Source organism: Salmo salar, chromosome 16 (genome assembly GCF_965601325.2).
Source record: "Salmo salar chromosome 16, fSalSal1, whole genome shotgun sequence".
NCBI lineage: Eukaryota > Metazoa > Chordata > Actinopteri > Salmoniformes > Salmonidae > Salmo > Salmo salar.
This window is the reverse complement of record NC_138306.1, coordinates 15,275,772-15,295,124: the sequence shown is the minus strand read 5'-3', so window position 1 is coordinate 15,295,124 and position 19,353 is coordinate 15,275,772. Positions and strand designations below refer to the sequence as shown.

Here is a 19,353-nt window from a genome sequence, read left to right as displayed (position 1 = left end):
CCAATATGTCTTTTATTGTTACTTACCAATGTGATAAATAATAAATACATACAGAAATGTGAATATTCAGTATTTTCATTTACAGTTCTCTCCAATTAATAATAAAATGGTTATTCCAGACCCATCATAAAATGAAGTGTTCGGCTTTAAAAATGTACAAAACAAAATGCTTTTATTGCCACCTTGTGGATTTACACCATAGAGAGTTCGCAAGAACCTAGTGCTTTAAAATGGCTCTTATCATAGGCTTCACTAAATTGTACATCAATACAGACATTTGAACACTTTCAACAATTATGCTGAATTCCAAATGTTAAGATTTATGCACAAGTTAAATGTTTTGGACAAGAGACTCCATCAGCAAAATAAGGCTTTTTTATTATTTTTATTGTGTGAACCGACATGTCATTCATAGAAGCATTAAAAAAGTTAAGCTAACAGTAATACAGCTAGAGGCGGTTTGCTTCCGAGCCTCAGAGTTGTGGTGAACAGGAAGGTAAGGCCTCAGAGTGCAGGCCCAGCAGTCTAAACTATAGGAGAGGAGCCTGGCTGTTCAGCAGGTTACAGTACAGAGATAGGATTAAAGCATTAACAACTGACCCTATACAGTTAACTGGCAGTGCTTGACACAGAACGAGTCCAAGATTACAACTCTGGACTCACGGATGGGAAAGCAACTCACTGAGCTAATGTGGAGGTTAAGTCCTTTTTCATAAAACAAAACAAAAAGGATGTCTCTCTGTGAAAGGTGAACCATTTGCTTTGAAATGCAGGCCAAATTCTAGTTTAGACTTCTCATCAAACATGGCAATGTAGTCAACATTATACAACATTCATAAAAAGATTTGATCGTTTGAAAACAAATTTCAAGATGGTTTTGTCACTCAAATAACACGATAGCTTGGCAACTTCCTTAGTGATGGCAAACTCAAGGACCCTTCTGCACAAGAACCATGGAGAGTTAGCTCTCAAGTTGAAAATACAATCCTAAGACACCAACCTGGCTGAGACACACCTCCAGATTAGTCACATACATAAACACTCAGAAGCCTATAGAACCCTGCTTACACATTTTAGAAATATAGACAAACATAATTAGTGTGCAATGTTGTTTCCCATGTTAGCAGTTAGAGCCTCCCCATCATACTTCACTCTCTTATCCCCTTCATTTGGTTAGCTGATTGTGACCTCTCTCTTTCGGTCTTTCTCTCGCTCTCTCCACGTACTCAGTGCTCATACAGTTAGGGCTACACTCTCCTCTCTCCCTCCATTCACTTTCACTGCTGAATGAAGCAGTATGTTCTATACTGTAAAGGGTCACATTCTGCTGCTATTCCAGTAGCCCTAGCAACTGCTCTCCTACGCCCAGAAAGTAGACTCCCTGTGCGATGCCAAAGAGAGGGGCAATGACCAGAGCGCGACATGTCGCCCCCTTGAGGAATGTTGCTGGGCCCTCTTTACTCCAGATCCGCCTATGGAAAGGTGACAAACCTGCTGTCGGTGAAAGGTTTACACATACACATTGGAGCAGCAAACGTGTGGGTTTTCCGGTGCATGCCTTACCGTGTGCAGTCAACAATGCCACGGTATGTGTCCTCCCCCTCCCCCTTCTGCAAGGTCTGTATACGAGTCTTTATGACTGCCAACAAACACACACACAGAAATCAATGTCAACTCAACTGCCCTTCTTTACAGACAATGAGGGTATCATTGTGCTCTGGGATTCCTTAGTTATTGATAATACCGTAGTTCATTCCATTGCACTTGGGGTATCATTTAATTGTAATCCGCTAAGTAAATTCAATAGCCTCTGCAACCCCAACACAGGATTCAAACCTTACAAACTGTCCATGTTTAACATCTGCACTGGCAAGAAAAAGTATGTGAACCCTTTGGAATTACCTGGATTTCTGCATAAATTGGTCATAAAATTTGATCTGATCTTCATCTAAGTAACAATAGACAAACACAGTCTGCTTAAACTAATAACACACAAACAATTATACGTTTTCATGTCTTCATTGAACACACTGTGTAAACATTCAGTGTAATAACTGGTTGACCCGCCTTTGGCAGCAATAAACTCAACCAAATGTTTTCTGTAGTTGCGGATCAGACCTGCACAACGGTCAGGAGGAATTTTGGACCATTCATCTTTACAAAACTATTTCAGTTCAGCAATATATTTAAGATGTCTGGTGTGAACCGCTCGAGGTCATGCCACAGCATTTTAAAATCGGGTTGAGGTCAGGACTCTGACTGGGCCACTCCAGAAGGTGTATTTTCTTCTGTAGAAGCCATTCTGTTGTTGATTTACTTCTGTGTTTTGGGTCATTGTCCTGTTGCATCACCCAACTTCTGTTGAGCTTCAATTGGCGGACAGATAGCCTTACATTCTCCTGCAAAATGTCTTGATAAACTTGAATTCATTTTTCTGTCGATGATAGCAAGCTGTCCAGGCCCCGAGGCAGCCCCAAACCATAATGCTCCCTCCACCATACTTTACAGCTGGGATGAGGTTTTGATGTTGGTGTGCTGTGCCTTTTTTCTTCCACACATAGTGTTGTGTGTTCCTCACAAACAACTGAACTTTAGCAACAGTGCTGAACTTTCTCCATTTATGGGCAGTTTGTCTTACCGTGGACTGATGAACATCAAGGCTTTTAGAGATACTTTTGTAACCCTTTCCAACTTTATGCAAGTCAACAATTCTTACTCTTAGGTCTTCTGAGATCTCTTATATTCGATGGTTCACATCAGGCAATGCTTCTTGTGAATAGCAAACTCAAATTTTGTTAGTGTTGACATACTTTTTCCAACCTACACTGTGAATGTTTAAATTATGTATTCAATATAGACAAATACAATAATTTGTGTGTTATTTAAGCACGCTGTGTTTGTCTATTGTTGTGACTAAGATGAAGATCAGATCAAATTTTAGGACTAATTTCTGCAGAAATCCAGGTAATTCCAAAGGGTTCACATACCTTTTCTTGCCACTGTACATAAGGATTAGATGGTCTTATTGTGGGCATTACAGTGTAGGACTGAACAACATGTACTGCTACTGAATAACGTGTACGTTACTGAATGACACTGAGAATACAGGGGTTTATCTCTGCTTTATGGGGCTCCCCCAGCCCTTCCCTGCCTCTGTTTCTCTCACCGTCCAGTGGTGTGACAGCTACAGCTGCCACTGATCCGGCTGTGCAGCCTGCCGTGAAGGACTGCAGGAAGGGGGCCCGCTCCTGCAGGTCTCCATGGCTACTCAGCCCTCCTCGGCCCAGCGCATTCAGGTTGGCGAACATCGGGAAGTAGATCATAGAGAAAGGGACGTCCCTGGAAAATGAAAAATAACAGAGGTATGCCTCAGTCCACAGGAGGATTTTCCCTGCCAGACATAACTGCAAGAACCTGATTTGCAGTACCAGTCAATTTTGGACACACCTACTCATTCCAGGGTTTTTCTTTATTTTTAGTATTTTCTACATTGTAGAATAATAGTGAAGACATCAAAACTATGAAATAACACATATGGAATCATTTAGTAACCAAAAGTGTTCAATCAAAATATATTTTATATTTGAGAATCTTCAAAATAGCCACCATTTGCCTTGATGACAGCTTTGCACACTCTTGGCATTCTCTCAACCAGCTTCATGAGGTAGTCACCTGGAATGCTTTTCAATTAACAGGTGTGCCTTGTTAAAAGTTAATTTGTGGAATTTCTTTCCTTAATGCGTTTGAGCCAATCAGTTGTGTTGTGACAAGGTAGGGTTCGTATACAAGAAGATAGCCCTATTTGGTAAAAGACCAAGTCCATATTATGGCAAGAACAGCTCAAATAAGCAAAGAGAAACAACAGTCCATCATTACTTTAAGACATGGTCAGTCAATGTGGAACATTTCAAGAACTTTGAAAGTTTCTTCAAATGCAGTCGCAAAAACCATCAAGCGCTATGATGAAACTGACTCTCATGAGGACTGCTGCAGAGGACAAGTTCATTAAAGTTAACTGCATCTCAGATTGCAGCCCAAATAAATGCTTCAGAGTTCAAGTAAAAGACACATCTCAACATCAATTGTTCAGAGGAGACTGCGTGAATTAGGCTTTTATGGTTGAATTGCTGCAAAGAAACCACTACTAAAAGGACACCAATAAGAAGAAGAGACTTGCTTGGGCCAAGAAACACGAGCAATGGACATTAGACTGTTGGAAATCTGTCCTTTGATCTGATGAGTCCAAATTTGAGATTTTTGGTTCCAACCACTGTGTCTTTGTGAGACGCAGAGTAGGTGAACGGATTATCTCTGCATGTGTGGTTCCGACCGTGAAGCATGGAAGCATTGTGCTGGTGTGGGGGTGCTTTGCTGGTGACACTCTGTGAGTTATTTAGAATTCAAGGCACACTTAACCAGCATGGCTACCACAGCATTCTGCAGCGATATGCCATCCCATCTGGTTTGCGCTTAGTGGGACTATCATTTGTTTTTCAACAGGACAATGACCCAAAACACAGCTCCAGGCTGTGTAAGGGCTATTTGACCAAGGAGAGTGATGGAGTGCTGCATCAGATGACCTGGCCTCCACAATCACCCGACCTCAACTCAATTGAGATGGTTTGGCATGAGTTGGACCGCAGAGTGAAGGAAAAGCAGCCAACAAGTGCTCAGCATATGTGGGAACTCCTTCAAGACTGTTGGAAAGGCATTCCTCATGAAGCTGGGTGAGAGAATGCCAAGAGTGTGCAAAGCTGTCATCAAGGCAAATGGTGGCTACTTTGAAGAATCTAAAATATATTTTGATTTGTTTAACACCTTTTTGGTTACTACATGATTCCAAATGTGTTATTTCATTGTTGATGTCTTCACTTTTATTCTACAATGTAGAAAATACTAAAAATAAAGAAAAACCCTTGAATGAGTAGGTGTCCAAAATGTTGACTGGTACTGTATTTTGGGCTTGATTAGCCAGTGTGCCAGTCAGACTCGAGATGCACTGTACATAGAATGTAAGAGACAACTTATTTCCAACAAATGTCAAATGTTGAACAGAGGGCTGCGATATGTGGTGTACGTAAATGAGGTAGCCTTCACCAGAAGTAAATCTGAAAGTCTTTGCCACGAACTAATCACCAGTAATGAGACAACGAGACAAATCAGGCCTGACAGTGAGTCTAGCAGGTTACCTCAGTTCACTCAGTTCAGGATTACTCAGAACTGAGCAACAGAAACATGTTTGTGTGCATGTGTTTGTGTGTGCTTGGCACACAGGGAGTGAATGAGTGAGTGCGTGCGTTTGACACACACACATACAGTTTGTCTGATATCATGCCTTAATTCAGTCTTCGACTTTGTATGCTGTTGCCTATGTGAATTTGAGAGTAACAGAGAGTGTTTGACCTCATCAATGTGGCTCCTGCTCCCCGGTAGAGGCCAGGCAGGCCACGTGTTTTCAGTAGCTCCAGGGTGATACGGATGGCAGTGGTCCGTGGTGGTGGGGCTGGCTGGGCTGGAGGGGGGGCCACCAATGACGGCGCTGGACCAGGAACTGCAGTGGGTGCTTGGACCACTCTGGTTATGGCAGCTGTCACACACACACCACATCAGTGTCAAAAAACTTCAGCAGCAGAGTCATTATCACTGCCTAGCACACACAGCTGAGGCCTAAGGACAAATGGTTCATAGAACTCACCTAACCTTCCTGCGTCTTGCAACTGGATCTTGAGCATCTCCATGGGTGTAGTCACTATCACCTGACACGTCCCCGCCCCACATCCTGCCAGTATCTCCCCCCATAGGGGCAACTTCCTGTGGGACAAAATGACAGGGTTAGCAGGGTAATAAATAACACATAGCAATGGCACCACCATACTGATAAATAGACACAGTGCACTGTAGGAATAGCACCTTCGATCGTCTGACTTTATTACATTAATGTTATGTTAACTCAGGATTATCCACCTGATGACCTTTTTGCATAAATAAAGTTGAAGTCAGAAGTTTACATACACTTAGGTTGGAGTCATTAAAACTCGTTTTTCAACCACTCCACAAATGTATTGTTAACAAACTGTTGGTTAGGACATCTACTTTGTGCATGACACAAGTCATTTTTCCAACAATTGTTTACAGACAGATTATTTCACTTCTAATTCACTGTATCACAATTCCAGTGGGTCAGAAGTTCACATGCACTAAGTTGACTGTGCCTTTAAACAGCTTGGAAAATTCCAGAAAATGATGTCATGGCTTTAGAAGCTTCTGATAGGCTAATTGACATCATTTGAGTCAATTGGAGGTGTACCTGTGGATGTATTTCAAGGCCTACCTTCAAACTCAGTGCCTCTTTGCTTGACATCATGGGAGAATCAAAAGAAATCAGTCAATACCTCAGAAAAAAATATTGTAGACCTCCACAAGTCTGGTTCATCCTTGGGAGCAATTTCCAAACGCCTGAAGGTACCACGTTCATCTGTACAAACAATAGTACGCAAGTTTAAACACCATGGGATCACACAGCCGTCATAGTAAAACGAGTCCTATATCGACATAACCTGAAAGGCCGCTCAGCAAGAAAGAAGCCACTGCTCCAAAACCGCCATGAAAAAGCCAGACTACGGTTTGCAACTGCGCATGGGAACAAAGATTGTAGTTTTTGGAGAAATGTCCTCTGGTCTGATGAAACAAAAATGGCCATAATGACCATCGTTATGTTTGGAGGAAAAAGGGGGAGGCTTGCAAGCTGAAGAACACCATCCCAACCGTGAAGCATGGGGGTGGCAGCATCATGTTATGGGGGTGCTTTTCTGCAGGAGGGACTGGTGCACTTCACAAAATAGATGGCATCATGAGGATGGAAAATTATGTGGATATATTGAAGCAACATCTGAAGACATCCGTCAGGAAGTTAAAGCTTGGTCGCAAATGGGTCTTCCAAATGGACAATGACCCCAAGCATACTTCCAAAGTTGTGGCAAAATGGTTTAAGGACAACCAAGTCAAGGTATTGGAGTGGCCAACACAAAGCCCTGACCTCAATCCTATAGAAAATTTGTGGGCAGAACTGAAAGAGTGTGCGAGCAAGGAGGCCTAAACCTGACTCAGTTACAGCAGCTCTGTCAGGAGGAATGGGCCAAAATTCACCCAACTTACTGTGGGAAGCATGTGCAAGGCTACCCTAAACGTTTGACCCACGTTAAACAATTTAAAGGCAATGCTACCAAATACTAATTGAGTGCATGTAAACTTCTGACCCACTGGGAAAGTGATGAAAGAAATAAAAGCTGAAAGAAATCATTCTCTCTACTATTATTCTGACATATCACATTCTTAAAATAAAGTGGTGATCCTAACTGACCTAAGACCGGGAATTTTTACTAGGATTAAATGTCAGGAATTGTGAAAAACTGAGTTTAAATGTATTTGACTAAGGTGTATGTAAATTTCTGACTTCAACTAAGTACTTTAAGGCAGGGATTCTCGAAGTAGGGTCCAATGCAGCTGTTTTTATCTCAATATCAAATAATTTCTGGGTAACAATTAAGTACCTTACTGTGATTGTTTTCAATTAAAGTTGCGCTATGCAGAAATCACTCCACCATTTCCTGGTTTCTAAAACTCTAGTAATTCGCCTAATTTCAGTTTATGTGACAAATTAAGTTAGTATAGTGTGGAGAATCATTGTACCATCTAAACCGCTGTGAAATATATTTTCATAACCAAATATATTGTTGTTACAGCTGTTTGAAGCTGGTGTACAAAATTGAAAGTAAAAGACACAAAAGTAGAAATAGCATACATAGAATATACAGTATCTACCGCTTCTTAGAGTTGCTTTCAAGTAGAATGATAGATCTATAACTCACATTTGTGTGAATTTGGTTGGGTCGCCCACAAATTTACATATTGCCACTTTCAAATGGTCAAAAAGAAACAAAAATAGCTTCATAGCAAAGAGCAATTTCTCACACAAGAATTTTGCTAGGACCATCTGGGAGTGGTCTGAATGGGGAGGGGAAAACTGAAAATTAGCTGTTATTGGCAAAGAGGTTTGGGCTTCTCTTTCTTAATGGTCTAATAACTAATTGAGGTCACCAGGCAGGCCAAAACTCCATCCCACCAAAACAGGCTGAAATTTCAGGCAGCTCTTACACTAAAAGGGCATTATCGTCGATTTCCCAGTATTAGTTCAACCTCAGTGTGGAAATGTATATAAAACACAGGAAAATCATGTTTTTGACTGCACTGGGCCTGACAACAGATTAAACAGTTTGGCCAAGGGATCCGTGGAATAAGTTTAGAGGGTGTAATTCAATACAATGTAATATTATTCATCTACAATTTATGTTCTTAACCCTGGGTAACATGGGTCTGTGAGGGATATTGGTATCCACAGTACTCCACCAATTATCAATTCTGTTTTCCTCACCTAATTTTTTGTTCATAAATGCACTGTATTTCTTTTGCTTTAAAAGTGCAACGTTTTCTCTCTGCCTCAAGGAAAAATATGTAAAATTGCAGGATATTACCTTAAAGCTGCAACAACAAAACATCTCTCTGCCACATGACAAAATCTGTAGAATTGCAGGAAATCAGCTTGAACTGCAACATTTTCTCTCTGATGCCAAGAGGTGTGCCTTTTAAAATGTTCCTTCCCAGGGCCCAAAACTTTGTTCCTCCTGGCGATGCATTGCCGAAGTCATAGTAAAACTCCTTATATGCTGATTATGAGGGGGGCCCTGATGAAATTGCTATCACAAAAGGGGTCCCCGGCCCCAAAAAGTGTTTTGGTTTAAGGATGTTTCAGTTGAATTGTGAAAAAAGTGTAGGTGCTGTTCTAGGACTAAATGTGAGTTACCCATCCTTGGAGAGTTTCTGTCTGAAGATATCATTTGCTGCCAGTTTGATGGCTTTCTCTGGTGTGACAAGAGTGAGATTCACTACTGCACCTGGGGAGGGGGGAGGGGTAATGGATTATAGCAACACATAACATACAGTTAACGTCATACACAAAACCTTCCCCTGCGCTACACTGCCATATGATTAGATCTAGGCTAGTTACTAACTGTAAGTGCTTGATTGGTAGGCCGTCATTCTAAATAAGAATGTGTTCTTTAACTGACTTGCCTTGTTAAATAAAATAAATTAAAAAATACTTTAAAAAAAAGTACAATAGAAGGTTTACCGCAGTTATGTCAATTTAGGCAGTGTTAGCTAAACTCAAAACACGGAATTGTACATTACATGAATCCAGGGAAATAGTACCTCTATACATCCCAAAGTAGCCTTCCATCTTAACCGTCTTCGTCAAACAGTCCAGCCTTCACATAAAAAGGAGAAATATTAAGGTAAAATCAGTTTGGGTGAACTTTCTGAAGAATTCCATCCTTGAAATTCATGATTTATTTTATAACATTTATAACTGATGCTTATTGACCATGCATAAACAATGAATAGCTGAATGTTATGTGAATGTTGAGCGACTTCACTGCAAGTAGATTGTATGTTTTAATATTTAATAATACATTTAAAAATGAATACCATGTATGTAATTTACATTTCCTTACAATACAGTGTCTTGTCAATCTTAACATAAACCCTACATGGTTGAATGTTGGTTGTTTGGTATCACTTAAACACAGCTACACACTACAAACAAACAAACAAACAATTGACGGACACTTTCCTTTAATTGGTTCACATTGTGATTTTTACATTGATGTGATCAACTTCACGAGCAGCTACTAGATTGTTACTTAATTAAAAGACCATGTGTAGTCAGGATGCCAAAGGATCACTCCTGTGCCAACCAGTAACTCACTGGGCCAACATTCTGTCTTCACCAAGGTAAATATAGGCACAATGCCCACTCAACCCTGTTTCCAAATCACTGTCTTATCTGTACAGATGTATAGAGATAGATAGCGGTCTGTACTAGACAACCATTAGAGTCAAGAAGTAATACCATTGAGCCAGGAATAAGCTTTTTTCTCTGTCGGATTTATTGTGGAAGCCACTCTGTAAATATAGCACTCACCAATACAGCACCAAATGATTGTTTTGAATGCAGACGTGAAAAAACACGTTTGACCCAATCAGCCCTCATGGACAGTTTAGTCGGATTACTTGTAAGCAATTACTGTGTGTATGAGGCAAAACAGAACTATTCTCTCTTTCTTCCAATTCAATAAACTGTATTCATCCCACAAGGAAAAACTCCCTCGTTCAAAAGGAGCGTCTCCCCGTCTCAAAGACCTCAAATCCCTGGTGCGAGTCAGGACAGGAAGTGTCTCAAGTCCCTTGTGTGGATAAAATAAAAGAGGAGCCAAGGCAGTACTCACATCCCGGTGTAGACTCGGGCACCCTGCTGGTTCTGTAGGCGGGTCTTAGCCAGATCAATAGGAAACACACAGGTCACACCCACCAGCCCTGCCACGCCCCCATTAATCAGCTTAGCAGGTAGGCTGCGGAGATGGAAACCACAAAACACAAGCACACACACGCAAGCCAACCGAGGGAAACAAATCCATGCAAAACACCCAGACAAAGAGGAACAGATACATGCATACACATGGAAAGACACAGACATAAACACTATGTAAATGCACAATGTTAACATTGGGCAAAACAAAATGTTTTCTCCTTTCACTCTATTGTTAGATTGAATCGTCAAGGTTCTAGGTGAAGAGATATTGTAATGGTGGTTACCTAACTTTCTGCTCGGCCATCCTGGCTGTCACTGGGCTCCAGGCCCACGTCAGTTTCCTTCCTCCTCCTCCGATCGGCACACCTGCTCAGCCCCAAGGTGTCACCACTACCGTACCCTTACCGGCCCACCTGACTCCAGCACAAATGCAGCTATGGTATCAATGTGGTGTCTGTTCTTCCACAGTGGGGAACCATTGGGGTTCCTCTCCGCTATAATGTGGCACCCACCACCTGAGCTTAACCGGTGTCCTCTGGCCAATCTTCCTGCTCTGCTGTGCTACACAGGAATACCAGTGGTCTGTTCCAAAAGAGCAAGGCCACACCAATGACATGTATCAGGTTACCTTTTCCCATACCTCAGTATCATACAGAGGTCCTTTTATCTCTGTGTTAACTCTCTGAACTGCAGTGACATCTCTTTATAGCAATAGTTGTTCAGGGTATTGCAGAAATGTTATGTCCACCAACTGAATCAGAATTCTGAAGCCCATCCTGGTCATTATTGAAGCCCATCCTGGTCATTCATTACCAGGGTCCCAGATCTGTTTGCGCCATCATGCCACTCCTTGTCATGTTGGCATTGGACAAGGAGTTGAAGGTTAGCAGAAACACGTCTGTTACCCAGGCAGGTCAGACATAATACTGAGGCAGAATTTCCTGGGTCTCCCACGTCTTAAGTCTCTCTAATCTTATTGCTAAAAGGGATAAGACTATTTGATCTACAGAGGAGGGCAGAACTGAAAGATTTCCCTTTGCCGTGTATGAAAACTTGTAACATTGGTTTGACAACTTTTTTTCTGCCAACAATGATTGTCAGAAGTTGGTCTGTACAACATTATTATAGACAATATTACCCAAGATGTAAAATCGACATCAGGTGTTCCCACCTCAAATTACCCTCTTCTCCTCTTGTCCCCTAACCCTTTTTTTCCTTAATTTTTTTCCTCCTTACTTCCCTCTCTCAGCTCCCTAATTAATCTCTCTTAATCTCCGCCTCCATTCCCCTTGTCTATTTTTACCTCAGTAAACCTTCACTCTATCCTCGCTTCTCTCTTCCTATGAAAATACAGTCAATTCACCTTTATTCACCTTTGTTGATTTCTCCTCAGTTATCTTTCACCACAACCATCCTCCTCTTTTGAACCGTTCCTCTGGATCCCTCTCTTACTACAGCTCTGTACTTGCATTTCTAGTGCCCAATCACATTCTGCACATGCCTTTCAATGAGCCTCTCTGTGAAGCTTTCTTTCAGCTCCCCTCCTTTCACACTAGTCCCCTGCCAAAACACAGACACGATCGTCTACCCAACGCCAACCTCAAACCCTAAAGCCCCAACTTCTCCAAACTGCACCAGATCATCGAGCTCAGACAACATAGCTTGTTTTAAGTCTGACATTTAGTTTTTTTTTCATAAGAAAGATAGCAATGGGGAACTTACCCCTCTCAGTGCATCCCACAAGCAGGATCAAGCTGTCCACTTTTCTTTCGCTTCAACAATGTGTGCAGCAATGGTATTCAAGCGAGAGCGATCTGAGAGACCTAGTCGCCACTCAGGGGCCGTTGCACAAACACCAGCATTGTCCTCCTGCCTAAGTCCCTCCCTCTTGTGGTGACTCACTGTGACACAGCCCCGGCAACACAGCTTTGCACTAACGCAACGAGACATAAACTCTGCCTATAGTCACACCACAAAGCTACAGAAACTGAACTCCCCACTCACATAACATGCTGACTGTGCAAAAATATTGCTATTATAATCCACAAAAACCTGAGCTGCAATACAAAGGCACTTTATGTAAGAGAGAGCCTATTCAGTAGCAGCACAAACATGACATAATACCTCAGAGACCCAATATGAACCATAACTGAAAGGAGACACTGATATTTAAAATTCAATTAAACAACAATAAACAACAAACATTTAACAAAAGCATTTAAAAAAGAATTGTACGAATAATATAAAACTGAAACAATCAATGGAATAACAGCAACTCACAGCATTACTGCAACAACTGATTCCACTAACACAAGCTCCACCCTGCCTTGCCCCAACTGATTTATATATGGATTTTAGTATTGATTTATGTTAATGAGAAAACAACTTCGGACATTGAAAATTAGTCACATCAACTGGCAAATACTTGTAATCCAAAAGTAAATGTCGCTTTTCGATGGATATTTCTCATTTGGGTTACAATCTGTTGTCACGTTACAGTACAAAGACAAATGTAAAAAGGGCATACATTACAAGAGAAAAACACAAGCTGGTAGAAAAAAAAATATCTTGTGGAGTGGTACACAAGTCAGAGGGTCTGTGAAACTCAGGTGGAAACAGGTGCGAGATTCATATTGTACATTCTGCATGCAGACTGCAGAGACAGACTGGACTAAATTGTTAATTGCCATAACAAGACAGGCAATAACAGGGATCGCAAGCACTATCTACAACTTTGTTTACATTTGTTATTATCCCATTATCTAGCGTGTTTATTTTCTTCCACAATGACAAGGTCGTTGTAAGAGTGGAAGCATTATGGATGGTCTTTTTGTGGAGAGGACTTGTCTTCTCTGAGCTGGCCGTTGAGCCATTCAGAAAGCGCCAATGAGAGAGCGGCTCTCACACCAGTGTGTCACAGTGGGTAAATGTGGCCCCCAGACTGCCTGGTGTCAGGTTACAAACACCGGACACCCCTTAACTCCTGGTAAAGAGGATTTCACAGCTTTCACAGAGTAGACTGTGATTATGTATTGTATTCGTATTCCAGAGATCCTTTGTTTGGCCATATTGAGTCAATGAGTTCTGGCGCAAATACTGCACAAGTATGTCCAGAGGAACAGTAGACAAAGTCATCACTGACAACGTCATGGGTATGATATTGATGACCAACCTGAGGTTGGATGCATGATCCATACCTTTCCTATTGCCTCAGTTTCATCAATCAATGTCCTATAAGGTTACACATACAGACAGTACTCAGAATAGCCCAACTATAGAATACTTACACACTTTTGTCCGTTGCAACTAGAGTGCTTACACAATCACCTAGAATTCAATGCAAACTACACGATGGCAAAGATCATGCTCACTGAGGTGACTCATTTGTAATCATGCATGGTCTTTTAATCTTAAAACAATGGTCAGTCTATATTAGGACAAATCTAGTGAGCTGCATGACATGGTATTGGATAGTCTTTTTGAGGCACATAGATGGCATGTTGTTGATCCCTTCTGAGAGTTGTGACTGGATGTTCTGAAAGAGCCTGGATCATTGAACAAAGTCCACGTTCTAAAATGAGTAGGCTACCTAAGCTCGACCACAGCAACACAGGACAACAGGCAGTCAGGATATGTGTCTCCTAGCAACATGGCAGCACTGAAGGGGCACAGAGGCTCCCAGGGGACCTAAGCCCATCAGACCATTGACAGCACTGTGAAGCTGTCCACCACCTAGCCCTGATGTGACTTCTCAATCAACCCCAGCCCTAATCAAATCAAAATCAAAATGTATAAGGTCGCGTACACAGATTTGCTGGTGTTATAGCAGGTGCAGCAACATTGTGTTTCTAACTCCAACAATGCAGTAGAATGTCTCACAAATACAATACAAATAATCAAATAATTCCTTATTGATGTCACTTGTGAAATCCACTACAATCAGCGTCGATTAAGGGGAGGAGACAGGTTAAAGAAAGATCTTTAAGCCTTGAGACAATTGAGACATGGATTGTGTATCTGTGCCATTCAGAGGGTCAATGGGCAGGACAAAATATTTAAGTGCCTTTGAATTGGGTATGGTAGTAGGTGCCAGGCGTGCCGGTTTGTGTCAAGAACTACAACGCTGCTGGGTTTTTCATGCTCAACAGTTTCCTGTGTGTATCAAGAATGACCCACCACCCAAAGGCCATCCAGCCAACTTGACACAACTGTGGGAAGTGTTGGCATCAAACTGGGCCAGCATCCCTGTGGAACACTTTTGACACCTTTTAGAGTTCATGGTCCGACGAATTGAGGCTGTTCTGAGGGTAAAAGAAGTGGGGGTGCATCTCAATATTAGGAAGGTGTTCCTAATTTTTGGTATACTCAGTGTACATACACCGTGAGTAAACAGTATATAAACAGAATATGAAGTTGTCAGCGTTCAATTACTCTACAGTATACACAGTGCATTCGGAAAGTACTCACACCCCTTGACTTTTTCCACATTTTGTTACGTTACAGCCTTATTCGAAAATGTTTTCAATCGTTTTTTCCCCTCATCAATCTACACACAATACCCCATAATGACAAAGCAAACAGGTTTTGGAAAATTTAGCACATTTATTACAAATAAAAAACTGAAATATCACATTTACATAAGTATTCAGACCCTTTACTCAGTACTTTGTTGAAGCACCTTTGGCAGCTATTACAGCCTTGAGTCTTCTTGGGTATGACACAGAAGCTTGGCATGCCTGTATTTGGGGAGTTTCTTACATTCTTCTCTGCAGATCTTCTCAAGCTCTGTCAGGTTGGATGGGGAGTGTCGCTGCACAGCTATTTCAGGTCTCTCCAGAGATGTTAGATCGGGTTCAAGTCCGGGCTCTAGCTGGGTCACTCAAGGACATTCAGAGACCTGTCCCGAAGCCACTTCTGCATTGTCTTGGCTGTGTGCTTAGGGTCATTGTGCTGTTGGAAGGTGAACCTTTGCCCCAGGCGGAGTTCCTGAGCGGTCTGGAGCAGGTTTTCATCAAGGATCTCTCTGTACTTTGCTCCGTTCATCTTTACCTCGATCCTGACTACTCTCCCAATCCCTGCCGCTGAAAAACATCTCCACAGCATAAGGATGGTGCCAGGTTTTCTCCAGATGTGACGCTTGGCATTCAGGCCAAAGAGTTCACTCTTGGTTTCATCAGACCAGAGAATCTTGTTTCCCATGGTCTGAGAGTCTTTAGGTGCCTTTTGACAAACTCCAAGCAGGCTGTCATGTACCTTTTACTGAGGAGTGGCTTCCGTCTGGCCGTTCTACCATAAAGGCCTGATTGGTGGAGTGCTGAAGAGATGGTTGTCCTTCTGGAAGGTTCTCCCATCTCCACAGAGGAACTCTGGAGCTCTGTCAGAGTGACCACCGGGTTTTAGGTCACCTCCTTGAACAAGGCCCTTCTCCCCCGATTGCTCAGTTTGGCCAGGCGGCCAGCTCTTGGAAGAGTCTTGGTGGTTCCAAACTTGTTCCTTTTAAGAATGATGGAGGCCACTGTGTTCTTGGGAACTAGACATTTTTTGGTACCCTTCCCCAGATCTGTGCCTCGACACAATCCTGTCTCAGAGCTCTATGGACAATTCCTTCGACCTCATGGCTTGGTTTTTGCTCTGACATGCATTGCCAACTGTGGGACCTTATATAGACAGGTGTGTGCCTTTCCAAATCATGTCCAAAAATTCATTCAATCCATTTTAGAATAAAGCTGTAACGTAACAAAATGTGGAAAAAGTCAAGGGGTTTGAATACTTTCCGAATGCACTGTACATAAGGCATTAGTCTCAAGGTGCAGGACAGAGTACCGAGCAGGTAGCTGGCTAGTGATGGCTGTTCAACAGTCTGATGGCCTGGAGATAGGAGCTGTTTTTATCTTTCTGTCCCGGTTTTGACATTTATTTATTTTTACATTGAGGGAGAGGTTATTATCCTGACACCACTCGCCAGGGCTCTAACCTCCTGCCTGTAGGCTGTCTCATCGTGGTTGGTAATCAGGCCTTCCACTGTCGTGTCATCAGCAAACTCTATGATTGAGTTGGAGTCGTGCGTAGCCACGCAGTCATGAGTGAATGGGGTCTGAGCACACACCTCTGGGGAGCCTCCGTGTAGAGGATCAGTCTGGTGGAGGTGTTCACAGGAAGGAGTTCAGACCCAGGGCCCTGAGCTTAGTGACAAGCTTGGAGGGAACTATGGTGTTGAAAGCAGAGCTGTAGTTGATGAACAGCATTCTCACATAGGTATTCTTCTTGTCCAGGTGGGATAGGACGGTGTGCAATGCAACAGCATTTGCATTGTCTGTGGATCTGTTGGGGCAGTATGCAAATTGTAGTGGGTCTAGGATGTCGGGCAAGGTGGAGGGGATATGGTCCTTGACTAGCCTCTCAAAGCACTTCATGATGAGAGGTGAGTGTTACGGGGCAATAGTAATTTAGTTCAGTTACTTCAGCTTGTTTGGATACAGGAACAATAGTGGACATTTTGAAACAAGTGGGGTCAACAGACCGGAATAGAGAGAGGTTGAATATGTCTGTAAACACCCCAGCCAGCTGGTCTACGCATGCACTGAGGACACGGCTTGGTATGCCGTCCGGGATGGCAGCCTTGTGAGGGTTAACACGTTTGAAAGTCCTACTCACAGTGGCTACAGAGATTGGAAGCCACCGTCCTTGTGAGCAGCGGGGGCCCACGACGGCAGCTCTGTGTTGTTTTCCTCAAAGCTGGCAAAGAACGTGTTAAGTTTGTCTGGGAGTGAGACGTCGGTGTCTGCGATGTGGCTGGTTTTCCCTTTATAAGCCGTGATTGTCAGAAGTCCCTGCCCAGTGACGCGAGCTTACCAGATGAGCTAAATGCCTTCTTGCTTGCATCAAGGCAACTAACACTGAACAATGCATTAGAGCACCAGCTGTTCCGGACAACTGTATGATCACATAGTCCCTGTGCCCAAGAACGCCATGGTAACCTGCCTAAATGAGTACTGGCCCATAGCACTCACATCATGAAGCGCTTTGAAAAGCTGCATCAACACCATCATCCCACTACAATGCGCATACGGCCCCAACAGATCCACAGATGACGCAATCTCCATTGCACTCCACACTAGCCTTTCCTACCTGGACAAAAGGAACACCTACGTGAGAATGCTGTTCGTTGACTCCAGCTCAGCGTTCATCACCATAGCGTCCTCAAAACTCAATACTAAGCTAAGGACCCTGTGACTAAACACCTCCCTCTGCAACTGGATCCTGGACTTCCTGACAGGCCGCCACCAGGTGGTAAGGGTAGGCAACAACATCTGCAGCGCTGGGGACCCTCAGGGGTGTGTGCTTCGTCCCCTCATGTACTCCCTGTTCACCCACAACCACGTGGCAACACATGACTCCAACACCATCATTATGTTTGCTGATGATCACCGACAACGATGAGACAGCCTACAGGGAGAAGGTCAGTGACCTGTGAGTGTTGTGCCAGGGCAACAACCTCTCCGTCCATGTGAGCAAGACAAAAGAGCTGATTGTGAACTATAAGAAAAGGGGGGCGAGCACGCCCCCATTCACATCGACAGGGCTGTAGTGAAGCGGGTTGAGAGCTTCAAGTTCCTTGGCGTCCACATCACTGACAAACTATCATGGTCCAAACACACCAAGACAGTCGCAAAGAGGGCACAACAACACCTATTCCCCCTCAGGAGACTGAAAAGATTTGGCATGTGTCCTCGGATCCTCAAATTCTACAGCTGCACCATCGAGAATATCCTGACTGGGTGCATCACCACTTGGTATGGCAACTGCTTGGTATCTGACAGCAAGGCGCTACAGAGGGTAGTGCTTACGGCCCAGTACATCCCTGGGGCTAAGCTTCCTGACATCCAGGACCTTTATACCAGGCATTGTTATAAGGCCCCAAATATTTTCATAGACTCCAGCCACACTAGTCATAAATCTCTCTGCTATCGCATGGCAAGCGGTACTGGAATGCCAAGTCTAGGTCCAAAAGGCTACTTAACAGCTTCTAACCCCAAGCCATTAGACTGCTAAACAGTTAATCAAAATGACTATTTGCATTGACCCCCTTTTTTACGCTGCTGCTACTTGCTGTGTATTATCTATGCATAGTCACTTTACCCCTACCTACATGCACATATTACCTCAATTACCTCAACTAACCTTTACCCCGCACATTGACACGGTAACGGTACCCCCTGTATATAGCCTCGTTATTGCCATTTTATTGTGTTACTTTAGTTTATTTTTTATCTGCATTGTTGGTTAAGGGCTTTTAAGTAAATATTTCACGGTAAGGCTACACCTGTTGTATTCGCGCATGTGACAAATACATTTTTGTTTTGTTTTATTTGACATGCATCTTGTGTCTGAGCCATTCAATTGCGACTCCACTTTGTTCCTGTAATGTTTTTGCCTCATTGATTGAATATAATAAAATACAGCTAGGTTAAATCAAAGGGCAGTTTCCATTTGTTATTGAATATGGCGATATGGAAAATGTTAAACAGATGATCGTAGTCTGGAAATTGCAGTATTGCCCTTTGTCTTCAATGCATTGTAAAGTTGTGTAGCCGCCTTATAATGGCAGTTCAGAGAGACAAAATGACAGCGTCTCAGGCCAGTGGTCACTCACCTCCTGATCAGTGCATACTTCTCTCCTTCAGGCTACATGCGCTTTCCCCTTCCTGCGGTGGGGGGAGCCACCGCTTTAGATTCTAAACGTACTTATTCTCCATTGAAGGAGACTGCCATTACAAAACAAATGTATTCGAAACCTTTTCCTCAGTATTCTAGCTATCAAATCTACACTTAACTGTGCTTTTTTATATAAACTGCAAGTTGAAATATGAAGGCTAATTGCTGGCCTATAATAGGAGTTCAATAAGGAGATTATTACCTAACTCATC

At 42.8% G+C, this 19,353-nt stretch overlaps 1 protein-coding gene across 2 annotated transcripts; it reads right to left on the bottom strand.

Moving 5' to 3' along the window:
* Positions 1–366: 366 nt before the first annotated feature.
* slc25a18 (solute carrier family 25 member 18) lies at positions 367–12,671 on the bottom strand. 2 transcript variants are annotated; one of them, XM_014147961.3, is made up of 10 exons: positions 12,149–12,671; positions 10,711–11,008; positions 10,344–10,466; positions 9,268–9,323; positions 8,861–8,951; positions 5,696–5,811; positions 5,404–5,587; positions 3,167–3,339; positions 1,564–1,639; positions 367–1,472 (listed from the first exon to the last, which is right to left on the bottom strand). In XM_014147961.3, exons 2-10 carry the CDS (start codon positions 10,728–10,730, stop codon positions 1,331–1,333), a joined length of 981 nt encoding a protein of 326 aa, XP_014003436.2. In that variant the 5' UTR covers positions 10,731–11,008; positions 12,149–12,671; the 3' UTR covers positions 367–1,330. The 2 variants fall into 2 exon arrangements, with proteins under 2 accessions (XP_014003436.2, XP_014003435.2); XM_014147960.3 differs by lacking the exons at positions 10,711–11,008; positions 12,149–12,671 and having other exon boundaries at positions 10,344–10,699.
* Positions 12,672–19,353: the final 6,682 nt, after the last annotated feature.

What these genes read in the sequence shown, in the direction of transcription:
- slc25a18 (XM_014147960.3), bottom strand. Translation starts at nt 10,621, where the DNA reads ATGTTAACATTGTGCATTTACATAGTGTTTATGTCTGTGTCTTTCCAT. An exon ending in GCCCGAGTCTACACCGGGAT is followed by an intron (nt 9,324 to 10,343) that starts GTGAGTACTGCC and finishes TTTTATGTGAAG; the next exon opens with GCTGGACTGTTTGACGAAGA. An exon ending in GCAAGACGCAGGAAGGTTAG is followed by an intron (nt 5,588 to 5,695) that starts GTGAGTTCTATG and finishes TGTGTGTGACAG; the next exon opens with CTGCCATAACCAGAGTGGTC.